Raw genomic sequence first — 15,536 nt, 5'->3', positions numbered from 1 at the left:
TCTTAAGGTCTCCATCAACTGAGGATGGATGATTCACTCTAACAACCCTTGTTAGGTGTTGCTTACTGGAAACCAGATTACACTCTGATGATCTTATAGACTCCAGAAAAACAGCAATTGAGTGCTCTATTTCATACTAGATCCAGGTAGTTTAGATGATCAAGTAGAAGATCAAGTTCTAGACAGAGAATACAATCCCCATCCTAGACATCTACTACTACTCGTTTGTTTGTTGGAGACTATCCACTAGCTCTGACACACTCACCTCCAGCAAGGGTCTCTTCAGTTGACAACCTCACAACCTTAAATTAGGTAATGTTTAGTGGAGTAGCAAAATTGAATTTGATGGTACCTACTCCGATCGTTTCAACTTGAATTATTTTTGAGACACCCCTGGAGACCCCATCCAAACCTCTTCTTCCATTGGCACTGGAATTGCTTGGACCTGCTATGCAGCTTTTTCTCACATCTGCATCATTAAGATCAGCATTGCTCCTGCTTTTAAAGGAATATATGCCACCTAATCTGGACACTTCATTCCTGATGACTGACCCTCCTCCAGATTCAGTCATTGTGGTTGCAGTAAAGAAGCCCCTTGCAGTGGTTTCTTTTCCTCCATCCCACCTAACAAAGAGAGGAAAAGAATGGACACTGTTGGCAGAAAAACATATGGAACATCTGTGTCCATCATGATAGCTGGCAGCACCACTGCTCTTTTGTTGACTGTCTGATACAGCTCTATGGCATTCTTGCCAAAGATTGAGTGCCACAGTACCAAAAGAAGAAGGAATTAATTATGACTCGCTCCTTCTCCAGGCACTGCTTATGACCTTCTATATTACATCACTTATACAAGATTACATTATAGTATTTATAACAGCACTTAAGGCATCTCAAATGCCATCATTTCTGAGAACACAGTGCATGGTAGAGTAGTGAATTATATTTATTGTTGTGTGGTTAGCGAGCTGAAAGCAGTGTGTATGGAGGAATGCTAGTGGTAATGATGTGAACATGATGCATAATTTATAAATTTAAGGTATAACTTTAACTTTTTTATTTTTGTTTACGTTAAGTGTGGTTTGTATAGATCGAAAAAATAGTATAGTATTTTAAATGTGTGTGAATTAGAAATTTAAGTTGTTACTATAACTTTAGAATTTCTAATGTTTGTGACGTTTGTTTGGTTTGTATAGAAAGATTAAAGTGTTCCTAACTATAAGTTTTAACCTTTGTTTTTTTTATTGAATTTCATGTTTTTATTTTTAATAAAAATGTGTTTCAAATCATTGCGCAGCGTCTTTGAGGAGAGTTCCTTTATGTAGAGTGCTGTACAGTACAGTGGAGGAGAGTGTTGTAGAGTGTGGTGTGATAGGATGGAGTGACGTATAGTGTCATACAGTGGAGTGGTGTATCTTGGAGTACAGTGGCGAGGAGTGCAGTTGAGTGGAATGTTGTAAAGTCGAGTAAAGTGTCATAAAATAGAGTGGGGTCTCGTAGAGTACAGTGGAGTGTTTTCGTAAAATGTTGGAAAGTCTTGTAGAATGGAGTATAGTGTTGTGCAGTTGAGCGTCCTGGGATAGAGTGAAGTACATTGTTGTACAGTGGCGTTTATGAGGCTATAGTGGAGTAGAGTCTCGTAGAGTGGCATAGAGTGTAGTAGAGCTTTGTTGGAGTTGCGTAAACTGGACCAGTGTTAAGTGGAGTATTAAACAGTGGAGTAGAGTAGGGTAAAGCATTGTATAGAGGAGTAGAGTGAAGTGGAGTTGTGTAGGATAGGTTGGAGGTAAGTGTTAAAGTGAAGTGTTGTAGAGCAGTATACTTTGGAGTGATGTGTCAGAGTTGAGTGATGTGTTGTATAGTGGAGTGGTCTGGAGTGTTGTATAGTCTTGGAAAGTGTCTTAGAGTGAAGTGCCACAGAGTGGATTAGAATGTTGTAGAGCGAAATGCCATGGAATCAGGGACATAGCTTCAGAGATGTGCTTGGGGTGTCACACCCCCGCAATAAATGTCCAGTCGGGCCATGCGCCCCTGATACTGTTAGGTCTGGTTTTAGTGCAGGCCGGGGAGGTGAGCGTCTGCCCTCTGAGACAACTAGTACAAAACCATCTTCCTTGTGGCGTACGGTTCCAGACACACCTTTCCAGTAAGTAAAGTTGGGTCTGAGGTCATGCAGGAGCGTTTTTTTGTTCTTTTTCATCTTTTATATCTCGAATATCGGAAGGACTTACCCTTATGCATATGCAGCGCATGACAGCTGCTTTCCTCTCCAGTGTTACTCACATAGTCAGGGGCCTACTGTGAGGGGCGCCATGAACTGTATTAAACTGCGTGTAAAAGGCAGACTCCAAGCCAGGCACATTTTTATTGAGCAGCATATTAACAATCATTTCTTTTTGTTATAGTGGTTCATACAAGCTGCAGTGTGTTTCTGAAGTGCTCTATTAATGGGTGTTTCTATTGACCTATGGTGCAAGGTAACTCAGGTTTCAATCCTAATCATCTGTGTACAGTCTGTAGACAACGGTTTTAATAGATTGGAGAGTTGATGTTCTTGCCTCAGAGTATTGCATGCAACACTTCACATATGTACTGTATTTAGATAGCAACTCAAACTGCAGCAACTGAAACGCCAGTATCCTGTGCCCGCTGTAGCTGGTAAAGTGTCTGTAAAATGTACCTACAGCCTGTGACCTATCCCTATACTGTCTCTACTGTATATGTATGTATGTGTGTGTAGTGTGAGCTCCCAGTGAGCTGTATTTGCAGAGCTCTACGTACACAATGCGGCTTGGCCTGTCTCTATACTACTCCAAGAAGTCTGCACACTTTCTCTGCAGCCTATAAAATTATTGTATCGATGAGATGCCTGTACTCTACCTGCAGCCTGCTGGGTGTGTGTATTTTATAATTATGGCATGTGTGATACCTTTAGAAAGTGCACTTTTACACCCTCCATGCAAACTGAAGCTTTGTTGTGCTGCAGGTCCACGGTTGCCTGCGCCCCACTTCCTGGCATTGTATTGTATCATTAGGGTATAGCTCCTCATGCAGTCTATACCTTTTTGGGCCGTGACCCATGTTGTCTGCATCTCGCTTCGTGGCACTTCGTTGTGTCATAGGGCAAGACTTCACATGCACCCTATGCATTTGTTGTGCTGCAGTGCCCTGGTTGTCCGTGACTCACTCCCTGGTGCTGCATAGTATCAATTGGGCCCGTGGAACCAGATTTTTATCAAGCTACACAACTACCTTATTATGAAAGTTACCATAGTTTGCAATACAATGGTCCAACTATTGAATACCCTACACTGCAAGCACCTGGAAACCTGGAAGCTTCTTAAACACAACCACTTTGGAAGGGGCCCCATCATGAATTATTTTAGGTCACATCAGCATCAATTCAGCCACTAGAGGTGTGTTTTCAATAGACTACGCAGTACAGTTGCACCTTATCCTCCTCTGTATCCTTTCTCTCTGCCAAGATACTCTTCTGTTATGTCCCTTTGTTGTTTTCTGTAGAATTGTGGAATTAGCTTCTATAGATAGCAGTGTATTTCCCTTGAGCAGAGGAAGGCAAACTTTCTTGTGAAGACTATTCTAACCTAGTTGTTCAGAAAGGACTTCCAATGCAGATACATGAGAACAGGGTGAAACGTTCTCATTCCAGTAAGGCTCCAAGCCAACATGACCTATCTTGATCCCAGCCAAGGGCTTCCATTTAAGGAAGGCATCATCTTAATTGACCAACTTGCTATATCTGGATTGAGTTTCCAGTTTATTGGCAGAATCTCTGCAAAAAAACACAGGGCTTTTGGGGGTTCTGTCTCCAGTTGTGGTAAGGAGTTTGTTGGCAACCAAATTCAAGCTGGGTGATAAAGGTCCTGGAAAATGCTTCCTTTGGTATGGTAGCTCAATTGGGGCTGGGTTTGGGGGAGGGAAGAGTAGTTTGTAAAGTTGTTTTTCCCTGAAACCATGAAGAGGCTCAGCAGGGGTGCTGGGGACTCTTCCTATAGGTTTGGGGTGGAAGAGCACGCCCTCAGAAAGCATGAACACGTTAGCCTCAATAGAGTGATTTGTCAATGCGTAGAGAAATTTAGCTCAAATGATTCAGATGTGCAGGCTCTTCTTTACTAGTTATTGAAGATAATAGTTCAAATGGCCCAGATGGATGTGCTCACTGTAAGAGGAGTTTCCTTTCGAGGATATGTGGACACACATAAATAGACAACAGAGACAAAATTGCTTTGAGGCTTTTTTAAAGATTGATTTCAAATGAATTAATACCAATTACCCTAATCCCTCCTTAACTGCCCGTCTAGCTACCCCCACCAACTTTTAGTTGAGTGCACTACGTAGCTTGTTGGGAAATCTCAGACTCACACCCCCTCCCATCACATTATTGCCTTAGCTACGCCTCTGCATGGAGTAGAGTAAGTATGGTACAGTGCGGTAGAGTGGAAGGGCATAGAGTGGAATAAAATTAGGTGCCACTAAGTAGCATAGAGTGGATTAGTGAGGAGTGGAGTAGCGTAGTACAACAGAGTGGAAAAGTGTCTTGCAGAGTCAAGTGCAGTAAAGGGAGGTGGAGTGGCACAGACGAATTGTGTACAGTCGAGTAGAGTGTCATACAGTGCCAAAGAGTAAACTAGAGTGTTGTAGACTGGCATTGACAGGCGTTGGCAGGAGTACATTGTTGTATAGTGGACCGTCATAGAGTGGAGTATAGTATGGTAGAAAGGAGGAGTGCAGACTGTTGTTCAGTGGAGTACAGTGTTGTTGAATGGAGTACAGTGGAATTGTATGCAGTGGAGTTGGTTAGAATGGAGTGGCGTACCACTGAAATAGTGTTGAGTGGAGTAGGTTACAGTGGAGTGGAGTGATGTACAATGGAGTGGTATACAGTGCATTTTTATAGAGTGGAACGGCATAAAGTGGAGGAGGGTATAGTAGAGTTATGTACAGTGGAGTGTTGTACACTGGAGTGGTGTAGCCTTCAGTGTTGTACAGTGAAATAACATACAGTGAATGGTGTGGGGGTAAAGTGCAGTGCCATACATCCGAATAGTGTACAATTTAGTGGCATGCAGTGGAGTAGAGACGAGTGGCGTACAGTGGAGTGAGGTAGTGTAGTTGAACATAGTTGAATAACATAGAGTGTAGTGACAAAGTGGAATAGCCTAGAGTGGAGTGGTATAGAGTGGAGTGAAATGGTGTAGAGTGGAATACTGTGGAGGTTTGTAAAGTGGAGTGTGGAGTGTTGAGTGTAGTGGGGTAGACTGTAGTGGCGTACAGTTAATAGCATTCAGTAGAGTGGTGTAGCATGAAATAGTGTACATTGTAGTCACACGGAGTGGCTTACATTGGAGTGATGTACAGGGTAGTGCCATATAATGGAATATAAGTGATTGGAGGCCAATACAGTGAAATAGTGTACAGTAGAGTGTCGTAAAGTGGAGTATCATTGAGTAGAGTGTCATAGAGTAGAGTAGAGTGGAGTGTTGTAGAGCAGAGTTACGTATAGTAGAATAGCATAGAGTAAAGTGATGTAGCTTAGAGTGGGGTACAGCGGAGTGGTGTAGATTAGAATGGCGTGCAGTTGGGTGGCATACAGTGGCACTAGTGTACAGTGGGATGGCATACAGTGGAATTAGTGTACAGTTGAGTAGTAAACAGTGGAGTGGGTAGAGTGCAATAACGTAAAGTGGAGTGGTGTCCAGTTGAGTGAGGTAGAGTGGAGTGGCGTACAGTGGAATAGCTTATAGTGGAGAGATGCTCAGTGGAAGAATGTATAGTGAAGTAGCCTTCACTGGAGTGACATAGAGAGGAGTGGAGTGGGTAGATTATAATGTTGTAGAATGGAGTACCGTACAGAGGAACAGCATGCAATAGAGTGGTGTAGGGTAAATTTGCATAGATGGGGTCCATATGACCACCTATGAAAACCATATCTTCTTCTCAAATGCGCAATCTAGTTTATTTTATTTTCCGAACAACCAAAGTCTCTTGTAAGACCCACACTACATTACGTATAATTTAATATTGTTAAATCATTTTTTTAATTTTACTGGTACCACAGTACTTCCTAGATAGTATTGCCGTGGTACTGCAGGACTAAGTACGTTTTTAAGGTGTAGGTATAAACCTATAAATCAAATTTGTGCTACCACTACAGTGTGTGTTAGAGTGCCTTATTTGTTGCTGCATTCTACAGCATAAGTGTTTTGGAGTATTTCATATGTTATCACAGAATACATTCAAAGAGTACTTTAATGGAGATGGCTGCCATTTCAGTTTCCAAAGATTTGGATTAGCCAGTCATATTCTGTTTTATCATAGCCATGTACCGCGGTACTACCATGGTAGCACCGCATCTACATAAATCACTAAATGTTTTTAGCTTATAACTTACCTGAATCTCAACCAGTTCAATTCAGACACTAAAAAGGATCATCTACACATCTCAATGTATATTCATGGGAAATTGCAGTGGAATGTTTGTGCTACGAGTGAGTACAAAGTCCATGGAAAATGTACTGGTTTCCAAACATGTTTTAGGACCTCCCCCTCCCCTTTTTACTTTGTGGCACCTTCACTAATATCTGCAAAACTTTGTATCATCCGCAAATATAAAAAGAGGAATAGGTCTGCAAAATGTTGTAGAGATTCGTCTTTGCACATCTGTAAAAAAAAAAAAATACAAATAAAAGAATTGTGTGTTCGAGTATTAAAGTGGTCTGAGAATGGGTGTGTGCCAAAATTCAGTGCTTATGACTATTACTATGATGATGATTCTCCTGAAAGAGAACTAGGATTACAGGTGACTGTTCCTTCTACAACAGTTGGATGCTTTTTAGATTAAAATACAATCCTCAAGTCCACATTTCTTGGCTTTAAAGATTTGTGCACATTGTGTGTGTTTGCGCTACAGACATGAAACCTCTTAAAGTATGCTGAATTCCTCAACTTAATGATTAATACTAATAAAAATATATATCTATGAAAAAACTACAATTGCCAAGATTACATTCACAGTGCACCTCTTGTTACCTTTGTACATCACATAGAACTAGGTGTATGCACTGGCACAAGTTCAGAGCAAGTATAACGCCTACGTGAACAACAATTCTAATGCCTGTACGCAAGTAACTGGTAAAATAGTAATGCTTGTACCTAGCTGCTGTGCCGCTTTTATAAGTCTTTGCAGCTGTCACTGCAGCATTGGATTTGGAGTTGCGTGCCTCAGGGTATTTTTCTTGTTTTCTATCTTATTTTGTGTACAAAAGAGGTCGCCTGACTGCTGCTGTTGCAGACCTGTGGTGTCATCAGTAGAATGTTGCTGCTGAGGAAAAGAGAATGAAAGGCAGTTGAGTGTAGGAGACTGAGGAGCTGAGTCTGGAGGTGAAACAGAGGAAAGGAGGAGGCCAGGAGACACACTTTCACAGGCAGCCCTGAGAGAAGCCTGGGCCCAGATGGCTCCTGAGGTAGCTTCTGTTTTGAGTTATCTGGAACCCTGATCCTGAAAGCTTTCTGAATCAACAGACCGGTGTTTCTGATCCATCCTCCTTCCTTGAGGATTAGAAAGACACTCTCGGTTAAACAGCGTTTCAGATGAACTCCCGCCCGTTTGAGTGGAGGCATGCGTTGCTGGTCTGTGTTTGATCAGAGTCCCACTGGCGTGTGACTTGGTAGTATGGCATTGGATGAGCATGTGAAGGAAAAAGAATATGGGACCCAGCAGGCCCACCTGTTTAGCCCATCCACCTCTAAACCCACCACCGATCCGGGGATGTATTACTTATTCAAAGGATAGTAGGTTGATCACCATCACGGGAGGATTGATATTTAATTTATTCAGAAGCAGCGTAAAAGGTGCAAACTCAGAACGAGCTCCCATACATTTCCCTTAACAATGTTGTGGTAAGTTCTACCTTTATCCACATTGTACATCGTAGTGCTCGAATAATTTGGTAAATATTTTGTTCCAGCAGGGACACTGACTCACATGTTAAGTCGCCTTTTAAAACGCTATTTACAAGAGACTGTTGCACCCAAAGCATTGAAGGGGCAGTTTTGTATTGCATATTTATTTAGAACGGGGCGAAAAGGGGGCATTTCATGTGATGGTTATATAAACAAGCTCAGTACTTCACCTGAGGTGGCAGTGTTCCGTTTGTATTTCTTGCCCATATACTCTCTTGGATTTTCCGTCCAGTTTCGTTACACCACTGGCGGTTCGAAACTACTGTGTGGAATTCCACTGCGCACAATTATGAGATGGCCTGTGATCCCGCGTGCAAGTTTCACTGGTTCGGGAACACGGTTTTACGGGCTGGAAATTTAAGACTAAGGATCTGTGTGCAGAATTGCACGAGGCAATTCCTGGTCCACACCGTTATTCCCCATTTTGTGAGGGTTACGTCGGAATTGTGTGTGGGGATTGCATCTAGTATCTGAAATTGCAGCAGCCCGAAATCTCTGCATACAGTTTCTTAACACTCCTATCCGGGTCCACAGACGTTTGCTGGTAAGAGATTTTGCATTTATGTATAACTCGTTTGTACACAGCTTTTATAATCTCTGGTTGTTACTAATAGTGCATCAGTCAGGGGGAAACTTCTGCTATAAATTATGATGTTCATATATATTTGAAGGAATCTCAAACTCCTTTCCCCATTAAGGACCCTAGGTTTTTGATTGTTCCCCCGGTGATTCTATCCACCTCTGTGATCCGTTTTCTTCAGTCCTAGCCAGCTCGGTTCCTGTGTTATCACTGATGGCATGTGTTGTTGTATGATTTGCATTTGCACCTGCTAATGGTGACTGTGATCCATTGTAGCTACGCACAGCCCACGAATACGAGGAGAGGAAGCTGATCCGTGCTGCTATCCGCAAGCTGCGAAACGAAGAAATTGAAGGTCAGTCGTGTCTTTGCACCCAGTGCTCGACATTGTTTTCCCTGTGCCCGACCCCTTGTCGCTGTAGAGGTGAACTCCTGCTAATTATTAACTACAGGTTTTCCTTCTTGTAGCAATTTCCTCACTTGTTGGCCGCAGCAGGGAGCGTGATGTTGATAAACCCAAAAAACAAGAGAATTACGCTGACTGTTCCTCATCGTTGGTGAGTGCGAGAATAAATGACCCGTAAATGCTGATGGAAGGACTAGTTATGGGAGTGGACTCATTACTGTTCCAATGGGGTTGTCACATACTTTGAAGAAGTCACATGGTCTGCCTCTTTGTTGTCTACTTTAGGTGCCCCTTGGCTTGTCCCCACCTCAGTGTTCCACCAGTCTTCCCAGCTCACGTTTCCTCCTGTATGTATCTTTTTGTTCCTTAGGGTTTTCTCTTACACATTTAGTTCCAAGTGTCTCGAGTTTGACCTTTTACCTCGTTTCCCAAAACACCTTCGCCTTTTCATATCCGGTTAAAAACGGTTTCCCTTCTGTAGCTCTATTCCTTTTACTATTAATACTCTCATGTGCTTTCATTCCTTTACTTGTTTTCAGTGCTTTATACAGTGCTAACATATGGCACACTTGAGAATGCTTGACAGTCTGAAAACAGCGGGACCAGAAAAATCAGAGGGCGAAATAATGACTCAAGTCTTAAAATTACGTTGTTTCCTTTTAAGAATAACTATTATATTTAGTTTTAAACTTTTGTACATCTGTTAATTCCTGAACTGTCACTACACTCCTTCATTTGAGACTTCATTGTAAGTACTGTCTGTCAGCCTCATGTTTTACCAAAAATCCCCCCTCTCTCTATATCTCTCTTTAGCTACATTTCTCTATATATACATATATCGCACATACCGCATCTAGCTCACCCCAAACCTCAGTTTACTGACCATGATCCCCCAAACAACCCTACTTAAGTCTCCCTCATTCATCTCACCTTTGACTCATCCAAAACTCCTCCTACTACTATGATCTCCCTAACCCTTTCCACAGACTCCTCCCTCCTCCATCTCTCCTTTACTCATTCCAAGCCTCATCCTATTACTATAAACTCCCAAATAACACTTCTGGATTCTTCCCTCCTCTATCCCTCCATTACTCTGGTCAATCCAGCTAACAAACACGCATACCCTGTGCTCAAATTAACTCATAATAATACTAATACTGTGCTAATATTTCCCTATACTAATCCACCACTAATTCCTCTTGGGTTTTCGCCGAAAAGCACTTTGACGCCTCATCAGCGGTAGGAAGTGCTATATAAATACAATTACAATATATATGTATGTGTGTGTGCATAAATAGATATATGTATAAATATAGCAATAAAATATGCAGCACTTCAGAAGTTGAATTATTCAACTTTTATTATTAGAGAGTAAGAGCAGGTTATAACTCTAACGCATTTCAACCTCACGCTCTTTGTCACAGTCTTTGTCTTTCAGACATGACAAAAACTGTTTTCATACCACCATCTAAACAAGGCCAGTTCGGCCCATAACAGGTAAGTGCTGGCTTTGTCAGAAGTCCATGTTGGATTTGAGGTTTCTCGCTGCTAATCCCAAATTAATCTCAGCCGGATCATTAAAACCATGATAGATCTATACCATGAGATATGGGAGTGCTCCCTGGACTCAAATAATCCTGCATGGGGCTCCAAATCCTGGATCCAGCTGCATATTTGTCAATTAGGAAGACACATTTCTTGACCGGTTTGCTCATAAATCTGACAATCTATCATAGTCTTGCAGGCACTTGAAGGTGGGTGTTAATAGCTTCCATTCATTCTTTAAAAACAGAAGCATATCAGCCACACTGGATGAAATGACATGTATCCCACCTTCTCAAGGAATTCCCCTTCTGTATCTTGTAAATTCTGCAAAAGCTTTTTTGCAATTGTTAGGAGCATGGGAGGCAAAGTGCACCCCTGCCATGTACCCCTTAAAAAAATCTATAGGATGCAGAGATTATTTTGCCAGTACAGATCCTCACCAAAGAGCCATTGTATAATAAATTAATCCAGGCTTTGCCCAAGTTCATCTGTCTGAGAACTTTGTTCAAAAACTCCTAAGAAAAAGAACAAATGTCTTCTGATCTACAGCTAGGACAACACCTTGGGGTATGTAGTCAATGAAGTTTTATGTAGGATTTTGAAGAATAGAACATAAGCAGTAGTATTATGGGTGGAATAAATCCAGTCTTGTCCTGGTGGATTAGTGTCATATGGCATTGAAGGCTCATGGCCAGTCCCTTACTTAGTATTTTATAATATAGATTGATCATGCACAGTGGCCTGTAAGAGATACTATCATTGGGTTCTTTAGTGTTTTAAGCATAGGTTTTCCCAGATCCTCTCTTGTAGAGGGAGGAAGCAAACCCACCTCCCAAGCAGTAGAGTACACCTTGAGCAGAGAGGGGGTATGAGCAGTTCCGTTAAAGTGCTAAAAGGACTCTGATGATAACCTTTCTAGGCCAGTAGTCTTCTTTATGGGCAAAACCTCAATCACTTGATGGATCTCCTCTGCAGTGATTGAGGCTGCCAATCTTGTCTCCCAGTATCCTAGCCAGATTTAGATTGTCCAGATAACCTGTCACATCAGAGGCACTGAGTAAATCACAAGTCTTATAAAGCCCTTTATAATAATCAAAAAAGGCGGCGTTGCCATTTTAATCTCAGACCATGCAAATTGAAGCAACTCATATTGAGATAATAAGTTAATATCTAGTGTCTGATTTAGCAGCCAAGCTAGTAAACACCCAAATCTGTCTGATTACATTGTACATAAGTTACGTAGGACCAATAAGCCAGGGCATTGCAGTCTTTCAAACAATACTGTGTATTTTTCCCTCCGAGTCAAGAGTTCTTGACTTTTAGGATCAATTCTGCTTTATTAATGTATGTTCAAAATTAAGTAGAAACATAAGGACCCACAGCTCTGTTGCTTTTAATCTGGAGGCCGGCAGCATTTGGATAATAGTGACAACATTACCATAACAATATAATCTAATAGCCTACCACCCAACTCCTTTCTCCATGCACTCATAAGAGATACTGTAATCAGTCACTCAGTTGTCACTTATTCTTTCTGAGGTGATGCTAGAGGTTAATGACCCTGACTCTTCAACCAATCCCCCAGCAGTCCTCTACTGGTTGGCTACGGCCAAAGCATTTCATGGCAAGGATATTGATTGCAACAACTTGAGATATTTGGGAAGGGTAAGCTTGTTGAACTCCGATGATAGGAGTGCAATAAAAGGGGGTTATAATCTCCTGATATGTTTATAGTTTATGCTGAATGGGTCGCGTTACCTTTTCCATGTTCAGTAAATGCCACATTCTGAAGAGCTATGTAGTGTAATCTGGCACTCTGTCTGAACACCAAAGTCACTGCACTGCCTGCTGCACTGCTGTCTGAGTCAAAGCCTTTTGCCGAACTTTTGAGGACTCTTAACGTCTTCAATGAGTATGTTAATTGGTTGGGTAGACCGAGCAGAACATAGAATTAAAGTTGTGGGATCTCTGTATTAAAGAATTTGCCATCTATGACTGTCTCCCGCTACTGGGCCAATTCTGGACAATTCCAAAGCAGGTGTATGAGTATTCTGGTACCCCAACAGGTCCCCACCATTCCTTGCTACTCCCAGCTTGCCATTTCTGTACCCTGGTGGGGTCCAGTCCCAGCATATGGCTATCTTTACAGTAGACCCGGCAATGGGTGTATTGCATGCAGTGTGCCTTGCTCTGTAGAAAATGTGTTCCCTTTCTTTGTGTGAAAGCCTCCTTCCCAATTGTAGGTGGCATAATTTTTGTCCTAGCAGCAGAGGGGGTGGTTGCACTAAAAGAGTGTATAGGGCTGTTCTAATTTGGCTATTTTATCCTTCAGGAAAATCCATTTTTGGAATGGTGTTAGTGGCCTATATGCATGCGGTTTAACAGACGATGCATCACCCAGTGCCTCATCTGTAGGTTGTGGATACATTCTGGCCCAGGTAGCCCATTGCCACTTTTTAGTCTGTCAAAGGGGATTATCCCTGCTGTATCAAATTGATTACCCACTCTTTTGTACCCCGCTGATTGCCATTTCTGAAATTGGTTGACATTTGTGGCCCGGGCAAAAAATGGAGTCAGAGAAGGTAGATGTCATTGGAGGTGTGAATGTTGTAAATCCCTTGTGCTCTGCCACCTTGTCCCAAACTGCCATAGTGGCCTGTGTAATAGAGAAAGAATATAAACCCCATGCTCTGTGTCTCCGGGGTAGCCAAGGAACCTTCCAGATATGAGTACCTGACGCTGCCTGGTCCATGAAGCACCAGTGTTTTTCGGTAGCTGCTCAGCCCCACTTCACGATGCATCAAAGTTGTATATTGTGTAATGTTGGGCACACCCAAACCCCCATCCTCAATAGGTCTGTAACTCAAAAGGTGGTGCATGTGGGCCTCCTCCCGTCCCATACAAACCTACTGATTCTGCATCATAGGATCCTCACTGATAGTTATAAACACAGAATATTCCAATGCAACTTCAGGGATCTCGGAATACTTTCTCTTCAAATCTTGAAAACCTCATTGTTACTTGGAGGTAACACCATAATCTCCTTAGAGTAATGTTACCTCCAGTAAGGAATGACAGGCCTGCTTTTTACTGAACTTTTCTGTGCTATGAAGAATATCTAATCAATGTAGTGAGATCACATAGCAGCATCTGATAAGTTAACCCTGAGTTGAATATAAATACTTCCATTGAACACTTGCAAAGGAAGAAAATGAAGTGAAAAAGGAGACCGTCAGGTTAAGAGTTCACTGAGTGTAAGAAAAAAATACACTGTTATTTTAAGGAGCAAGCAGCTTCCCTTACCATGCACTGTACTGGCAGTTTCCTCACAGCCTCAGTTATTTTTTCCGGCTCATGTTGAAAGGATCTCTGAACATCGACACATAACTGTTCGACATAGAGAAGATTGGTTTCATTGATTTCAGTGTCAAGCTTACCGTCAATACACATGACGTCAAGAAGATCGACATTGAGACAGTCAGAAATGTCAGTTTTTTTGGTTTCTGACACCTATCAACCATGTGATGATAGTGGGACTATTCCAACTTTAAAAATTATGCAGGATGATCCTGTTCAGGGACATCTTCCTCCTCTTACTTTTTCCCTCCAAGTTCGATTTCTTCTATAACTATTAGTGTTCGCCTGTTGGAATCGGAGTCCAGGCCTTTACCAACACCATGTACTTAAGTCCCTCCGATACATTCTACGCCAAGACATTTGACTCAAATAAGACATAAAAGAGGAAGAACACCTTTTTGATCTTCTTCACAAGCTAGAAGTTATTCCACTGAATCCTACTCCCTCTACACTCCCATTTCACCGGCAGCATCACCTCCAAAATCATCTCCTGTAAACGACGTTCTGACTTTTCAAGATGTCTTAGTCAGAAGGGCTAATAAATTGAATAATTTCTGGTGCCCAAGAAGGACAAGGGCCTTTCCCCTATTCTAGGCCTCCAGGCCCTCAATCTTTTCCTCAGAAAGGAGAAGTTCAAAATGCTCACTACTCTCAGGTCCAGTCTGCCTTGGACCCTAGAATGGTAGCATTGGACTTGCAAGACGCTTAGTTCCTTGTACCTGTCCTGCCTGCCCTCAGACGCTACTTGCGATTCTTGGTAGGCAATGAGCACTTTAACTGTGTTCCCCATCGGCCTTAACAACATCCCTCTGGTGTTCACAAAAGTGATGGCTGTGGTTGCAGCTCATCTGCGCAGGTTAGGGCTTTCAGTCTTCGCCTACTTCAACGACTGGCCGTTGAAGGCGAGCACACCCCAGACGGCCATCTCCCACCTTTAGACTGCAGCAAACCTTCTGCACTCACTAGGGTTCGCTATAAACATGCCAGAGTCACACCTGACTCCTTCTCAGACACTCCCCTTCATCGGAACTGTTCTGGACACAATGCAGTTTTGGGGTTATCCTCACGAAAAGTGAGTCCAGGATATTCAGGCTATGATTCTGATGTTTGAACCTCTGTCCTGGATTTTGGTGAGAATGACTCTGAGGCTGCTGGGCCTCATGGTCTCCAACATCCTGCTGTGACACATGCCAAATGGCATATGCAGGCTCTGCAGTGGAACCTGCAGCTCCAGTGGGCGCAGCATCGGGGAAGCCTCTCTGACATGGTGCAGATCTCAGAGGGAACTGTGCAGAATCTGCAGTGGTGGCTTTCGGATCGAGTTTGGGTCAAAGGCAGATCCCTCTCCCTAACCAGACATAACAGTAGTGACAGATGCATCACTTCTGGGATAGGGTGGCCACATGGGAGAGGCAGACATCTCCGGTCTCCGGAGGGGTCCGGACTCCACATCAGTCTTCCAGAGTTCCGGCCGATCAGGCTTGCATTAAAAACATCCCTTCCGTCTCTAAAAGGGGAAGTGGTGCAGGTGTTAGCAGACAACACCACCGTCATGTGGTACTGCAACAAGCAGGACGGAGTGGGGTCGTGGACCCTTTGTCAAGAGGCTCTACACCTCTGGACGTGGCTGGAACACCAGGGCATAACCCTGGAGTTCAATATCTG

General features: G+C 42.7%; 1 protein-coding gene across 4 annotated transcripts in view; it reads left to right on the top strand.

Annotated features, from left to right (window-relative positions):
* Nucleotides 1–15,536, top strand: part of SMTN (smoothelin) — a 777,537-nt gene that overhangs the window by 320,388 nt on the left and 441,613 nt on the right. For all 4 annotated transcript variants that reach the window (XM_069214660.1, XM_069214661.1, XM_069214658.1 and 1 more), the window contains 2 exons: nt 8,840–8,918; nt 9,032–9,120. In XM_069214660.1, coding sequence (XP_069070761.1) covers nt 8,840–8,918; nt 9,032–9,120 — 168 coding nt within the window. The remainder of the gene's footprint in view (nt 1–8,839; nt 8,919–9,031; nt 9,121–15,536) is intronic.

Source organism: Pleurodeles waltl, chromosome 11 (genome assembly GCF_031143425.1).
Source record: "Pleurodeles waltl isolate 20211129_DDA chromosome 11, aPleWal1.hap1.20221129, whole genome shotgun sequence".
NCBI classification, from domain to species: Eukaryota; Metazoa; Chordata; class Amphibia; order Caudata; family Salamandridae; genus Pleurodeles; species Pleurodeles waltl.
Note: the sequence above shows the minus strand (reverse complement) of the source record. Positions and strands in the feature narration are given on the sequence as shown.